General features: G+C 39.6%; 1 protein-coding gene across 1 annotated transcript; it reads left to right on the top strand.

Moving 5' to 3' along the window:
• The first annotated feature begins 257 nt into the window (after positions 1-257).
• On the top strand, positions 258-7,790 carry BBS10 (Bardet-Biedl syndrome 10). Its single transcript, XM_049883935.1, has 2 exons — positions 258-2,407; positions 2,776-7,790. Exons 1-2 carry the CDS (start codon positions 2,223-2,225, stop codon positions 4,742-4,744), a joined length of 2,154 nt encoding a protein of 717 aa, XP_049739892.1. The 5' UTR covers positions 258-2,222; the 3' UTR covers positions 4,745-7,790.
• The last annotated feature ends 9,438 nt before the right edge of the window (positions 7,791-17,228 follow it).

The following is a 17,228-nucleotide window of genomic DNA, read 5'->3' as shown; positions in this document are numbered from 1 at the left end:
TGCTGACTTCTACAAGGAGGCATTCTAAATAAAATTTTAAAAAAGAGCAAACTGATCAAAAAGACCGTTGACTATAAATATGGTGACTAAATTACATAGTGCTAATTTTTATTATTATTTTAATTTAGTTTGGAGTAATTGCAAAGAATGGTGAAAGGTTTTGGAATGGATTTAACAGAATCTCTACTATAAAAAAAAATTTTTTTTTTCTACTATATGCTTTACTTGGTGCTTTAAATCCTTCTTGAATCCTATAACAACCTTAAGTGGAAGTTAGATTTTATAGATAGACTTGAAGTGGACGATAGCTGGATTTTTCTAGGTTTCTTGGGTACTGTGGAATCATTTTTGACTCAGGATGACCCGAAGTGAGAGCAGAACTCAATAGGGTTTTCTTGGATATAATCTTTAGGGAAGCAAATTATCAGGCTAAGATAAATGACTCTAAAAGCTGCACAGTAAAAGTGATACTGAGCACAAATTTGAACTTGTCAGTCTGTGTCTGACTCGTGTCCTTGCTCTTTCCACTGTACTCTTAAAGAACTCTGATCGTAGCACTTTATTTTCAAATGTTAGGAATACTCCACTGCTCAAAGTAACGTAACCCTTTTGTGATGGATACCAATAAACCAGTTGCCATTGAGTGGACTCCTACTCATGGCTACCCCATGTGTTTCAGAGTAGAACTGTTCCATAGGATTTTCAATGGCTGATTTTTCAGACACAGACCACCAGGCCTTTCTTCTGAGGTGACTCTGCGTGGACTTGAACTTCAACCCTTTGGTTAGCGACTAAGCGTGTTAACCATTTGTTCCACCCCAAACCAAACCATACTGAATGCACTTAGATGAGTTCCAAGAAGTCATTCCTCTCTGGTTTCCCTCCCTTTTTCCACTGCCCCCCCCCATTCCATTCTTGGGCTCCCCATTCTTGCTTCTGGCTGATAGTCAGTTGGTTCAGTCTTATTAATTGGAGGGGAAGAGAAAAGGAGGGCCTAAGATTTCTCCTGTTCTGTGCTGAGGATTGAGGGGAAAGGAAAACAGGTTGTTCAACCTCAACGCAACACCTACAAAATAAATCATTTTCTTGCTAATATTGGTCACATGCTGTATCTCGAATAGGTGTTGTGCTATTATGCCAATCTTAATCTTCTCCACCTTACAAAATGTATCCTTTCTTTGGATGGTGAGCCAGGAGAGTAGTGACCTGCCAGAGTAATTCTGTAGGTATGCTAGAAGTATTTGAGTGTTACTGTATGGTAAACATTCTCACCCTTCTCAAAACCCTGTGATTTTTCTTTTACATGTCTATTTTCTCATGGAGAGAAGTGGGAACCAAGGAGATTACTTCCTGAATGTCAGAGATAAGTAAATGGCAGAGAAAACCCAAAGCCCCATGTTCTTAACCAATTCATCCTCAAGAGAGTGTGTCTACCCTTTAATGTATGAAACAGTGTGGTCTTTGTGCCTTTGAATGTACCCAGTAATCTTAGGGCACTATTTTATTAAAGCTTACCAATGTAGTTAAATGACTTAAGTCTTAACATCTATCACCACTGCTAAAGAAAAAATAAATGGTGGTGGCTGAGGTTTTATAGTAATACCTGAGCCCAGGAAATGTGGCAAAGACCCGTGCGGAAAGAACAAAACCTGCAGCTTATAACCGCTTTCCATCTGTCCTGCATCCTGAAACTGCTTTCGAAAATGGGAAGCGTGAAAGCGACTGATGGGGTGTGGACAGAGTATGCGGGAAGCCAAAGTAGAGCGTCTGCTACAAAACGGGAGTCCCTTTACTGGAGGGGAGGGCGCGAACCACCCATGGTGTCCATTCCTTCCCTTATAGGCTGTTGCGCGGACTTCGGAAGGAAGTTTCTCGCAAGACGGCAGGGATTTGGGGGGGCGCTGAAGCCAAAGGAAAGGAATTATTTCACCTAGCGAGCCCGGAGAGGGTTTACGGTTTTGCTGCAGGGATTGTTCCTAGGAAGTTACAGCTTTTTTCTATCTTCGCGGGCTACTGGCCTCACTCCTGCGACTGGCACAGCTATGAACGCTTTTCCGCAGAGCGGAAGGAGAGGAGAGAGGGACAGCCCGCTCGCCCAACCAAAAGCCCCGCTGCCCCAGCTTCCGACGTCGTTTCCGCCCTTTCCGCTTCCAGCAACGCCGCGTCCCGTTGGTCTTGGCGTTCCGCAAGTTGGCGGCTGAAGAGACTGAGACGGGAAAGCTATGGCAGCCGCCGCATCTGTGAAGGCTGCGTTGCAGGTTGCCGAGGTGCTGGAAAGCATCGTAAGCAACTGCGTGGGGCCTGAAGGGCGGCAAGTTCTGTGTACGAAACCCACTGGCGAGGTGCTGCTAAGCCGGGACGGAGGCCGCCTCCTGGAGGCGCTACACTTAGACCATCCCATAGCCAGGTACACGCCCCTTACACTATACAAGCCATAGTCGGGCTCCTTAGACCAGCACCCGGCACATCTTGTCCCATCTTTAGGCCATGCTCCTGGAAAAAACTGATTCTATTTGAGACCAGTATCAGCTCAGGGTTAGAGCACTGCCCAGGGGAACGCTCCTGGGCCCCAAATCTTAGCAGCTCTCAAGAACACTTCTCACTCCTATACTCTCCGTCTGACCCAACCCTAGAATTATGGAGTAGAACAAGGTGTAACTTGAGAGAAGAAAAATTGAGAACATATATTCTGTGGAAACATGGTTTTTATCTTGGTTCAGGTACGAGAAGCCAGCTTTTTGAAAATCTGAGCTGATTCATTTCTTTTTTGTACAGGATGGTGGTGGCATGTGTTTCCAGTCATCTCAAAAAATCAGGAGATGGTGCTAAAACATTTATTATCCTTCTTTGCCATTTGCTCAGAGGACTCGATGCAGCCACAGACAAAGAAAAGGATTCTTTGATTTCTGAAAATATTCAAACCCATGGAAGGCATTGGAAAAATTGTTGCCAGTGGAAATTTATTTCTCAAGCTCTTCTAAGTTTTCAGACACAAGTCTTAGATTACTTTATGCACCAGTGCTTAAGTAGACACTTTTTGTCCATCTTTTCTTCATCCACTCAAGAGAAAACGTTGTGTAGGAGCTCTGTAGAGTTGCTTTTAGAAGCATACTTTTGTGGAAGAGTGGGAAAAAATAATCACAAATTTATTTCACAGTTGATGTGTGACTACCTTTTCAAGTGTATGGTTTATGAAAGTGGGATTGAAGAAGTATTTGAATTAGTGGATGACTGTTTTGTGGAGTTGAATGTTAGTGTCACTGGCCTTCCTGTTTCAGATTCCAGGATCATAGCCGGACTTGTGCTTCACAGAGATTTTTCTGTGTACTGCCCAGCAGATGGTGACATAAGAGTGGTGATAGTAACGGAAACCATTCAACCTCTTTTTTCAATTTCTGGATCAGAGTTTGTTCTAAATTCAGAAGCACAATTTCAGGCATCTCAATTTTGGATTATGGAAAGGACGAAAGCAATAATGAAATATTTACAAAGCCAGAACATAAAATTGCTCCTATCTAGTGTCAAACAACCGGACTTAGTTATTTATTATGCAGAACTGAATGGCATATCAGTAGTGGAGTGTTTGTCATCAGAAGAAGTTTCTCTCATTCAGAGGATCATTGGTCTTTCTCCTTTTGTACTACCACAGACCTGTTCACAGCATGAAATCTCTAACACTGCTTTGGTGAAATTTTGTAAGCCCCTTATCCTTAAATCCAAAAGGTATGTTCATCTTGGCTTGATTAGCACATGTTTGTTTATACCACACTGTGTAGTTCTTTGTGGACCAGTGCAGGGTCTTGTTGAACAACATGAGGATGCTTTACATGGAGCATTTAAAATGCTACGGCAGTTATTTAAAGACTTTGATATAAGTTACATGACACAAGCCAATGGCCAAAATTATACATCAAGTCCTCTTCTTCATAAGAATAGTAGAGAAAGTGATCTGTTACCAGAAATTGGTAATGACTCAATGCAAAGGTCATATCAGGGCACAGTTGTAAAGAACGAAAATGAACTGACAACCATTCGAACACGTTTAATAGTATATTCGAATCCGGAGATTCCAGGTGTAGAATTAGAAACATACATTCCATGTTCAATATCAAAACTGACACCAACAGATACATACGAAACAGATGACACACTAAAATGTTTATCTCAGAACAAAACCAGGGTAATTGATGACCGTGAATCATTAATTGAGAGTAAGTTCACTGCTAATTCAACAGCAGAAAACACTAGAATAGGAATGTCTTATGAAAATGTACAGGTCACAAAAAGTGTTAGCAAAGGGAACACGTTACCTGTGAGTTATAAGTCACTGAAGAGTTATTGTTCCTCATCTATCCCAGCAGGTTGTGTTTTGCCAGTGGGAGGTAATTTTGAGATTTTGTTACATTACTATCTTCTCAACTATGCCAAAAAATGCCAACAATCAGAGGAAACCATGGTTAGTATGTTAATAGCTAATGCACTTTTAGGCATTCCTAAAATCCTTTATAAGTCTAAGAAAGGAAATTACAGCTTTCCACAAATATACATAAGAACTCTTCATGCACTGCAAACCAGTCAACCCATGGTAAGCACTCAGACAGGCTTGGAATCAGTAGCTGGTAAATACCAGTTACTAACTTCCGTTCTTCAGTGTTTGGAAAAAATTTTAACCATCGATTTAGTAATCAATATTAAGAGACAACCTCAGAAAGTTTATGATCAAGATTTAGAAGATGAACTATAAAATTGTAAGTTCTTTTTTAACCAAATTTTTAATCCAATTCAAGCTATAAAATTGAGCGGGTATGTGACCACTGATTTTCACATCAGTTCAATCTGGTTAGACAAACAGCATGACTTAAAACTTCAGTCTTTAAAGGTAAGTAAGGCCACTGAATGGGGGAAGCCAGTTCTGGCTAAGCGTATCTTTTTCTTCCCTCTTACATGTCTCTGTGTTGTACCTCTTTGTTAGTCTGTGTGTTTTGGGGGATTGTTTCTTTATACTTCTTCCGTTTTACTTTTCTGTTTCTTTTTTCACTGTTCATCTCTCCACCTTTCTGTGTTTAACTCAGAATCTTTTATCTCAAATGTGGGCAAGGTCTTAAAATGCCCTCCTATTTTAATTGTTTATAATTTAAAACATATTATCTGCTTCATTTAAAATGATTTTTTTCCCTATTTGTAATTTCTAAAGCAGTGAGTAAAAAGTCTCAGTTCTTTTTCTCAAGAAGCATAGAAATTAAATTAGTTTTTACTTTTATGTGGCCCTCAGTTTATTTGCATTTCATGTGGAAACACCTGGATAGATTCTCCCTATCTTTACACCTTACACCATTGAATATATGTCACCAGAAATATGATTTTATGCTTTGTGAACTTGATTCTGTAGTTAAAAGTCAGTACCAGAAAGGATATGAAATCCATGCTTTCATTTTCTGTCCCCTAAAAGCTTGTAAAGATAATGGATGTACTTGCTTGTTTTTCTTGTTTTTGGTACACAGCTAAGAGTTCAGTAGTAGCAGGTAATTTAAGAACTATTATTTCTCATGTGAACTTACAAATGTATGTATTTTACTTTACAAGTTTATAAATGCAAATTTAACTATGCATATAGCCATGGGTAAGGACAATGTCTCCTCCTTTTGTGTTCTCTGGTAACATCTAAAACAGTGCTATATTTATACCAAATATTCAAAAGTGCTTGTTGAATAAAACAGCATTATCTTTAATCCACTTCTCCAAAGACATATTTCCAATTTACTAATTGAACTAATTCTTACTGAGTGCTTACTCTGTGCCAGATACAATGCCAGATGCAGAATATACAGTGCTGAACAAAACAGACATGATTGTTGTCCTCATGTACCTTTCTCAAAGGTTAATAGAAAAAAATAACCCAATTAAAAAATGGGCAAAGGATATGAACAGGCACTCTTTTGAAGACATTCAGGCAGCTAACAGATACATGAGGAAATGCTCACCATCATTAGCCATTAGAGAAATGCAAGTCAAAACTACAATGAGATACCATCTCAGCCCAACAAGGCTAGCATTAATCCAAAAAACACAAAATAATAAATGTTGGAGAGGTTGTGGAGATACTGGAACACTTATTCACTGCTGGTGAAAATGTAAAATGGTACAACCACTTTGGAAACCAATTTGGTGCTTCCTTAAAAGGCTAGAAATAGAAGTAGCATATGATCCAGCAATCCCACACCTTGGAATATATCCCAAAGAAATATTGCAGCGCTGTTCACGGTAGCAAAAAGATGGAAACAACCTAGGCACCCAACAATAGATGAATGGATAAACAAATTATGGTATATGCACACAATGGAATACTACTCAACGATAAAGAATGATGAATCTGAGAAACATCTCACAACATGGATGAATCTGGAAGGTGTCATGCTGAGTGAAATTTGTCGCAAAAGGACAAATATTGTATCAACCACTATTGTAAGAACTCAAGGTTTAAATACAGGAGAAAGCATTCTTTGATGGTTACAAGGGTGGAAAGGGGAATTCACTAACTAGATAGTAGGCAAGAATTATCTTAGGTGAAGGGAAGGACAACACACAATACAGGGGAAGTCAGCACTACTGGACTAAAGCTAAGAAGTTTCCTGAATACAACCAAACACTTCGAGGACAGAGTAGCAGGGGCGGGGGTCTGGAGACCATGGTTTCGGAGGACATCTGGTGTAACAAAGCGTATTAAGAAAATGTTCTCCGTTCCACTTTGGTGAGTGGCATCTAGGGTCTTAAAAGCTAGTGAGTGGCCATCTAAGATTCATCAATTAGGCCCAACCCACCTGGAGCAGTGGAGGATGAAAAACACTAAAGATACAAGGAAAATATTAGCCCAAGAGACAAAAGTGCCACACAAACCAGAGACTTCATCAGCCTGAGACCAGAAGAAATAGATGGTGCCTGGCTACCACCAATGACCGCCTTGACAAGGAACATAACAGTCCCTGAAGGAGCAGGGGAAAAGTATGGTGCAGAACTCAAATTCACATAAAAAGACCAGACTTAGTGGTCTGACTGAGACTAGAGGAACCCTAGAAGACTTGGCTCCTGGACTGTCATTAACCCAGAACTAAAACCAATCCCAAAGTCCACTCCAGACAAAGATTAGACTGTACTATAAAATATAAAAATAATACTGGTGACGAATGTGCTTCTTAGTTCAAGTAGATACACAAGACTAAATGGGCAGCTCTTGTCTGGAGGTGGGATGAGAAGGCAGGGATAGGAGCTGGTTGAATGGACACAGGATAGAAAGGGGGAGTGTGCTGTCACATTACAGGGATTACAACTAGGGTCACAAAACAATATATAAACTTTTGTATGAGAATTAACTTGAGCTGTAAACTTTCACCTAATTATGATGGAAAAAAAAGGGCTAATAGATATGTGTAAATTTACTTGGGTTGGAATTGAATTTAGGAAAATTGATGAAGTTGAGTAAGTGGTGACTAATAATGTATTTACCACACACAATTTGCACTGGACTACTAACCCACCCACCAGCACTACAAAAGAAAGACCTGGTGATCTGCTTCCATAAAGATTATAGCCAAGAAAACCCTATGGAGCAGTTCTACCCTGTAACACATGGGGTGGCCATGAATTGGAATTGATTCTGTGGCAAGAGGTTTGGTTGTTTTTTGTGGTTCTTTTTGTTTGTTTAATAATGTATTTAAAAACCGACATCCTATCATGCAGTATTGCATCATCTTTTACATTAAGAATAATTACAGATTTTTTTTAAGTTTATATCATGAGACACATTATTTCATTTCTGTGAAAATGGAGAGAATAAATTAGCTGTTTCTTATATTGAATTCACAGGATCAACCTACTTTGAAATAGTATTGTTTAAAATTTTGTTGTAGTTTTGTTAAAAACTCCTCCATCTTCTAAAGCATTCAGACTTTTTCAGACACGCCCAGTACCTTGCATGTGGTAGGCATTTAATAACCATAAATAGTCATTAGTCCAGGAGCCTGTTTGTAAGATGGAATTGAATCTTCACACGCTCAGCACCTGGTCCAATATCTGGTACACAATAGGTATCTAATAAATGTCTGTTGACAAACTGTTCAGTGATTATTCAGTCATGATTATTTTTATCAAATTTTCACGGACTAAGGATATATTTTGTGGAAAAGGAGAATAAAATGTAGACCTGTTCTACACAACGTTTTTTCTTTAAAAAAAAAAAATCCCTTTAATATGGTGATAAAGCTTTCATGGGTTGTTCTTATCATTTACAAGATAACACTGGGACATTTACATCACTGTATTAGATAAGAGAGCACCTTAAAAATGTAATTACTTTGCAGTTACAATACCCTGTCCCACAAAGGATTTGAGGTGACCTACTATAAGAACAAACAAAATTGTGGTAAAATGTCAGTAAAAAAGAATCAAGAAAAGGAAAATGTAAAGACAATCAGAAGTCAAGACCGTGTTCCTGTTTTCTATTCCTACACTCTGAAGCTGATCCTTCTTTGTTTCCAACTTTTGCATTCCAATCACCAGTAATTATCAATGCATCTTGATTGCATGTTCGATCAATTTCAGTCTGCAGCAGCTGATAAGTCTTTTATTTCTTCATCTTTGGCCCCAGTGGTTGGTGTGTAAATTTGAATAATACTTATATTAACTGGTCTTCGTTGTAGGCGTATGGATATTATCCTATCGCTGACAGCGTTGTACTTCAGGATACACCTTGAAACGTTCTTTTTGACGATGAATCTAACACCATTCCTCTTTGAGTTGTCATTCCCAACATAGGAGACTATATGATTGTCTAGTTCAAAATGGCCAATACCAGTCCATTTCAGCTCACTGACGCCTAGGATATCGATGTTTATGCGTTCCATTTCATTTTTGACGATTTCCAACTTTCCTATATTCATACTGCGTACATTCCACTTTCCAATTATTAATGGATGTTTGCAGCTGTTTCTTCTCATTTTGAGTCGTGCACATGAGCAAACGAAGGTCCCGAAAGGTTTACTCCATCCACATCATTAAGGTCGACTCTACTTTGAGGAGGCAGCTCTTCCCCAGTCATCTTTTGAGTGCCTTCCAACCTGGGGGGCTCATCTTCCAGCACTTTATCAGACAGTGTTCCGCTGCTATTCATAAGGTTTTCACTGGCTAATGCTTTTCAGAAGTAGACTGCCAGGTCCTTCTTCCTAGTCTGTCTTAGTCTGCAAGCTCACCTGGAACCTGTCCTCCATGGGTGACCCTGTTGGTATCTGAATACCGGTGGCATAGCTTCCGGCATCACAGCAACACGCAAGCCCCCCACAGTATGACAAACTGACAGACACGAAGAAGGATCAGTAGTTGGAAAATATGGCCTTGGTGATAGAAACAATGCCGGAGATCAAATGATAGAATTTTGCAAGACCAATGACTTCTTCATGTGAATACCTTCTTTCACGAACATAAACGGTGACTACACACATGGACCTTCCCAGATAGAACACACAGAAATCAAATTGACTACATCTGTGAAAAGCTCCATATCATCAGTCAGAACAAGGCCAGGGGCTGACCGTGGAACAGACCATCAATTGCTCATATGCAAGTTCAAGCTGAAACTGAAGAAAATCAGAGCAAGTCCACGAAAGCCAAAATATGACCTTGAGTACATCCCACCTGAATTTAGAGACCATCTGAAGAATAGATTTGATGCGTTGAACACTAGTGACCGAAGACCAGACGAGTTGTGGAATGACATCAAGGACATCATCCATGAAGAAAGCAAGAGGTCATTGAAAAGACAGGAAAGAAAGAAAAGACCAAGATGGATGTCAGAGGAGACTCTGAAACTTGCCCTGGAATGTCGAGCAGCTAAAGCAAAAGGAAGAATCGATGAAGTAAAAGAACTGAACAGAAGATTTCAAAGTGCCTCTTGAGAAGACAAAGTAAAGTATTACAATGACATGTGCAAAGAGCTGAGATGGAAAACCAAAAGGGAAGAACACGCTCGGCATTTCTCAAGCTGAAAAACTGAAGAAAAAATTGAAGCCTCGAGTTGCAATAGTGAAGGATTCCATGGGGAAAATACTAAGCGATGCAGAAAGCATCAAAAGAAGATGGAAGGAATACACAGAGTCATTATACCAAAAAGAATTAGTCGATGTTCAACCATTTCAAGAGGTGGCATATGATCAGAAACCGATGGTACTAAAGGAAAAAGTCCAAGCTGCTCTGAAGCCATTGGCGAAAAACAAGGCTCCAGGAATTAATGGAATATCAATTGAGATGTTTCAACAAACAGATGCACCGCTGGAGGAGCTCACTCGTCTATGCCAAGAAATATGGAAGACAGCTTCCTGGCCAACTGACTGGAAGAGATCCATATTTATGCCTATTCCCAAGAAAGGTGATCCAACCGAATGTGGAAATTATAGAACAATATCATTAATATCACACACAAGCAAAATTTTGCTGAAGATCATTCAAAAACGGCTGCAGCAGTATATCAACAGGGAACTGCCAGAAATTCAGGCTGGTTTCAGAAGAGGACGTGGAAACCAGAGATATCATTGCTGATGTCAGATGGATCCTGGCTGAAAGCAGAGAATACCAGAAGGATATCCGCCTGTGTTTTATTGACTATGCAAAGGTATTCAACTGTGTGGATCATAACAAATTATGGATAACATTGCAAAAAATGGGAATTCCAGAACATTTAATTGTGCTCATGAGGAACCTTTACATAGATCAAGAGGTGGTTGTTCAGACAGAACAAGGGGATACTGATTGGTTTAAAGTCAGGAAAGGTGTGCTTCAGGGTTGTATTCTTTCACCATACCTATGCAATCTATATGCTGAGCAAATAATACAAGAAGCTGGACTCTATGAAGAAGAACGGGGCATCAGGATTGGAGGAAGATTCATTAACAACCTGCTTTATGCAGATGACACAACATTGCTTGCTGAAAGTGAAGAGGACTTGAAGCACTTACTGATGAAGATCCAAGACCACAGCCTTCAGTATGGATTGCACCTCAACATAAAACAAAAATCCTTACAACTGGACCAATGAGCAACATCATGATAAACGGAGAAAAGATTGAAGTTGTCAAGGATTTAATTTTACTTGGATCCACAATCAGTAGCAGTCAAGAAATCAAAAGATGCATTGCATTGGGTAAATCTGCTGCAAAAGACCTCTTCAAAGTATTGAAGAGCAAAGATGTCACCTTGAAGACTAAGGTGGGCCTGACCCAAGCCATGGTATTTTCAATCGCATCATATGTGTGTGAAAGCTGGACAGTGAATAAGGAAGACCGAAGAAGAACCGATGCCTTTGAATTGTGGTGTTGGCAAAGAATATTGAATATATCATGGACTGCCAAAAGAATGGACAAATCTGTCTTAGAAGAAGTACAGCCAGAATGTTCCTTAGAGGCAAGGATGGCGAGACTGCATCTTACATACTTTGGACATGTTGTCAGGTGGGATTAGTCCCTGGAGAAGGACATCCTGCTTGGCATAGTACAGGGTCAGTGGAAAAGAGGAAGACCCTCAGCAAGGTGGATTGACACAGTGGCTGCAACAATGAGCTCAAGCATAGCAATGATTGTAAGGATGGCTCAAGACCGGGCAGTGTTTCGTTCTGTTGTGCATCGGGTCACTATGAGTTGGAACTGACTCGACGGCACCTAACAAGAACAACACTGTGAAGCACCCCCAAAATTTAGTAGATTTGAAGCATTTTATTACCTATCATGCTTCTGGGAGTTGTCTGGGTTCAGCCGGACAACTTCCACTGTATTCTGCTGGTTGAGGCAGTCACAGAGGCCTGCCAAGATTCAAGGGGAGGGAACCCAGGCTCCCTCACTTGATGGAAAGTGTCAGTATCACGTAAGAACATGTGGGATGAGATATACTGGGGCAGCTATCTTTGGAAAATACAATGTGCCATGCCATAGAAGGGAAAAAAGGACAAATATGCATTAACTTCTCAGCTAAGTTTTTTATAATTGTTTTCAGAAGTTGCATGACAGTCCACCTTGCACAAACCCTTCTTCGCCAAATAACCGTTATGAACCTCCTTATTTTTTCTTATTGGATCAGCACAAGCCATTTTTGTGTGCTTCCCAAAACAGTAATAAGCATTAAATAGTTGAATTTTTAACATCCTTGAACTGTTTCAGCCAGGGGAGTTACTTGGTCATGTTATGTAAGAAGTGGCTTGGTGTCCATGTCAGACTTTTTAAAAGCGAGGGAGATACAATTTGAGCATGAACTTTCATCAGAAATTATTATCTCCTCACAAAAGAAGTAGAATATTTGCCTTTCCTGTCCTCACAGCAGAGAAAACAAAAACTACAGCTCACCAAGGTAGGACCCAACACTAAGCTGTGGCCATGTGGCACAGTGCCCAGCAAACAGGTGCTCCAGGGTGTTAAGTTCTTTGTATCAGGAATTTTACAGAACTTATTGGAAGGATTTGAAAAAGAAAATGAATAGCACAGTTAATATAGTTCAGTACTTAAAATGAACGTAGAAAATGACATATTTATAATAGTGAAAGGCTGGTAACAACTCTAGATGGATACACAAGCTGAAAGGAGGGGCTAGCATGGAGAGGAACAGATGGATAGGGAGGTGGTTGGAGGAGATTTCTCACTGTATACTTTTTATATTGTTTTGATTTTTGAACCATTTGAATATTACATATTCGGTAATGAAATAAAAACTTAAAAAATGATCTAGAGCAAACACATAGAGAATGTTCCACAAATAGTAAATAAAGTAATGCAAAACATGGCCTCACAAAATGCAAGATCAACAGTGAAGAAAAACTATGTACGAGACACAGAGATAAATCAATAGAACTTTGACAATTGAAAAAAAGGGGGGCGGGAATACAAGCAAAAGAGAATATTCTCACTAGTTCCAGAAATGTGTGAACATGCTCATTTGGGAGGTTCCAAAGAGATGTGAACTCAGAATTTGGGCCAGGAGTGTAACATCCTCAGGGGAGTTCCACAGTCCCAGGTCTAACTCCCCTTTATGCAAACTCATCATCAGATTTTGTCAGTATGCTGAGAATGGCTCCATTTCAGCAGCTGACTCACACTAACCAAGCATGTGAGTGTGATCAATTTATTTACAATGAGAACTGTCCCAAGAACTAGAATATTCAAAGGCCGTATGACCAATACATTCTTTCCTTATGGGTAGACCTGTATGGGAAGTCAAGTAATAATCAGATGATTGCTCAAAAAGCATGGAATCAGAAAAGAAATCATAAACTGCAGGATAGCTTCCCAGTCTGTTCATGCTCCAGTTCCCCAGGGCTTAGTACTGGCCCTCTTCTCCACCTACAGTTCCTCCCTAGGGGATCTGTTCAGCTCATGGCTTTGGATGCCATCTAGATGCTGATAATTCCTAATTTTATATTTATAGCTTCCACCACTTGCCTGAACCCCCAACTCATCCAACTGCCAATTCAGTCTCCACTTGAATGCTAAGAGGCAGCATACCCTTTATCATGTCCAAAGTAGAATCATGATTTCCCATCCTCTAAATCTACCCTTCCACATGCCATCCTGTCTCAGTTAATGGGATCACCAGTCTCCCACTTGATTGGGACAAAAACCTAACTGACACTCTTGACTCCTCACATTTCCTTCACATCCCACAGCCAGTCTATTAGCAAATCCTGCTGGCTCCACCTGCAAAATAGATTCCAAATCCACCTATTTCTCACCACTGGCTCCACTGACACTCTCACCCAAACCACTTCTTCTCATCTGCATCAGCCTCCTAATGGTTCCTTGCTTCTATCTCACCTCCCAGTTCTCTAGTAATTTTTCCCCAACTTTTTAATTAAAATTTTTTTTAATCCACAGAAGAGTTGAGAGTGGAATGAACACTTCCATACACTTCATCTGGATTCACCAATTTTATCACCTCTGTGCGTGAACATAGACACATTTTACCGAACCATTTGAAAATTAGTTGTAGGGTTTATTGTACTTTACCCCTAAGTATTTCCGTACATTTTTGCTCTGTACCAGGGCTTTCCTCTACATGACTGAGTGATTCCTTTTAAAATCATGTCATTACCCTGCTCAAAGTCCTCCAAAGTTTTTTCTTCACACACAATAAAATCCAGACTTAATGATCTACAAGACTCTGCATGATCTGGCCCTGCCTATCCTTTAGATTTCCTCTCCTACCACTTCCTTTAGTGTACTCCTGACCAGTTACACTCAGTCAGGATAGGTTTTGCTATACTGAGGTTAACAACTCCAAATCTAAGAGGCTTAAAACAATAAAAATGAATTTCTTGCTCATGTTATGTATCAGAGATTAGCTGAGGGCTCTTTTCCCACATTGTTTTATTCCTTAATCCCAGATTGAGACTGATCCTAGATCCAGGCTGATGGAGCAGCCCCTTTCTAGAGCATTACCAGTCATCATACCGGAGGGTAAGAAGAGTTCTAGAGGCTCTTGGATCAGCAATTAAATGCTCTGTCTCTAAATTGTACATGTCATTTCTGCTTATGACTCACTGTGCAGAACTAGTCACATGGTCCTACCCAGCAACAGACGAACAGCTAGTGAAATCCTACCTTATACCTGGAAGGAAAGAACCAGAACATTTGGCAAACAGCACTAACGTTTACCAAACTGGCTTGCTTTCTGTTCCTTGAACACTCAAATTCATTTCAGCCTCTGGGAGTTCCACTTGTTATTCTGTTTATAACTGTCTTCCTTTTTGATCTTCATGTGGCTCACCTCGTAACTTCATTCAGGTATCTATCCTGTAATACTTCCTCTTCAGAGATGCTTTCCTTCACCACTCAATCTAACATAATGCCACACTCCCTCCCCAAGACCTCCTCTCTTCACTCTATCTTCCTACTTTGTTGAGCTTTCTTTGAAGCACAAATTTGATGTTATTATAGGGTGTGTGTGTGTGTGTTTATCAACCATTTTACCCAACAGAATGTAAACTCCATGAGGACCTAGACTTATTCACTTTTGTATTTTCAACATGTAGGATAGTGCCTGGCATAGTAGTCACTCAAAAGTTCAGTGAATTGAATAGGACTGGATTTAATTGAAAGTCTGGCTAAGGCTCCCTTCTCCTGAACAGTAATTGGATGAAGCAACCAACATTTGCCTTAGGGACTTTATTTTTGTGTGTTTCCCATGCCGTGTAAGCCCTGATAGACACAGTTTTTTCTTAAAATGCCAAATCACTGCAAAATCCCATCCTACAGAATGACCTAGAAGCCATTCTGTCTCCTACAGATGACTTAGCATGTCTCTGTCCTAAACAATTATTTGTTAATTTTGAAGTGTGTAGCTCTCCATGGGAAATTTTATTTCCCCATATTAAAGTTTGTACTGAAAGCCTTCCTGTAGCCCTGTGTACTGAATCCTATTTATGCTTAGGTTAAGTCTATGGTAAAATATCAAATGCATTGCATTGGGCAAATCTGCTACAAAAGATCTCTTTAAAGTGTTAAAAAGCAAAGATATCACTTTAAGGACTAAGGTGAACCTGATCCAAGCCATGGTGTTTTCAGTCACCTCTTATGCACGCGAAAGCTGAGCAATGAATAAGGAAGAACCAAGAATTGTTGACTTTGAATTATGATGTTGGCAAAGAATATCGAATATACTATGTTTGTGTTTTGTTGTGCCAGGAGAAGGAAACAGTGTTTTGGAAGTGGTACAGCCAGAATGCTCATTAGAAGCAAGGATGGCAAGACTTTATCTCACGTACTTTGGACATGTTATCAGGAACAACCAGTCCCTGGAGAAGGACATCATGCTTTAGTACAGTAGAAGGTCAGCAAAAAAAGAAGACCCTCAATGAGATCTGTTGACACAGCAGCTACAAAAATGGGCTCAAACAGCAACGATTGTGAGGATGGTGCAAGACTGGGCAGTGTTTCGTTCTGTTTTACATAGAGTCATTATGAGTTGGAACCTACTCAATGTCACCTAGCAACAGCACAACATGGTAAAATATGATTTGTAATTCTTACAGTCTTCATCATTCACAGCCACTCCTTTGGGTATTTGTATTTACACAAAATAAAAGACCTCCTTTATCTCCTCCATGGCCAGTTCCAGATTTTATTATAAATAGACATCTGGGTGAGAACCTCTCTGATCATTGCAGTCAGGGTTCTTGTGCCCAGATTAAACATGCCTAGTTACTGAGTGTGCTCATAAACTATTCAGAGGAGTTTCTAGTTATGATGTGCCCCATTACCCGTGCCACACTGTATGGAGACCTGTGTTGCGACAACAGAAATATCTGTGTTCTTTAAACAGGGAGCCCCCATGGCGTATTTAATCATACACTTTCCAAAAGTACATATACGCTAAACTTCTTGGGAATTCATTTGTATTTCCTCCACAACTTTCACATCCTTATGCATTTAATAAACTTTTATGTTTAACTCTTCTAATGTGTATGTCTTACAATTTATATTAACTTGCTATATAATTAGTCTTAATAATTAGGTTGGGACTGTTACTCAATCCCCAGATAGTAATTCCCACATGAGCATTAACAAGTGACAACTTGGGCATTAATATGTACAGAGTTATCTAATGTGCTGCTTGGGAAGGTTTTGTTGATTGGTTTAAAAAATTTTTCCATTTATACATTTCTATTCTTTGCAACATTTTACTCTAGCCCTTTTGAGAAGTAAAAAAGACATTTGTATGTACATCAGAAAAAAATAAAATGAACTGAATAGTGCAAACAAAATGGGGACATTTTCCAGATTGCATTTACATTCCACACATTAGGCATGATGTAGTGAAAACAGCACAGTCTTTGAAGTCAAACAGATCAATATTCCCACCCTGGCTCTGTCATTTCCTGGTTATGGAACTTTGGACAAGCTACTAAATACCTCTTCTGCCTTCATTTCATCATCTGTAAGATGGTAATAATAGTACCTACTTTACACAACTGTGGTGAAGATTTAATAAAGATAAGTGCCTAGCACAATGCCTACCATATTATTAAGTAAGTGTTTAATAAATACTCCCTGTTTGTTCCTTTGGTTAACTATAAATTTTTAACTTTTTCCCCTTTCCTCCAGTCTTTTAATTGTGCTAGTTAATGTATATCCTAAGTGTGGCATTATGAAAACAATAGGAAAAGTGACTCAACCCTAGTGATATTTTTAGAAAATTAATCTGGC

The sequence above is a fragment of the Elephas maximus genome, chromosome 4, assembly GCF_024166365.1.
Source record: "Elephas maximus indicus isolate mEleMax1 chromosome 4, mEleMax1 primary haplotype, whole genome shotgun sequence".
Classification (NCBI taxonomy): domain Eukaryota; kingdom Metazoa; phylum Chordata; class Mammalia; order Proboscidea; family Elephantidae; genus Elephas; species Elephas maximus.
The sequence above is the reverse complement of the archived record's forward strand: the minus strand, read 5'-3'. Positions and strand labels throughout refer to the sequence as shown.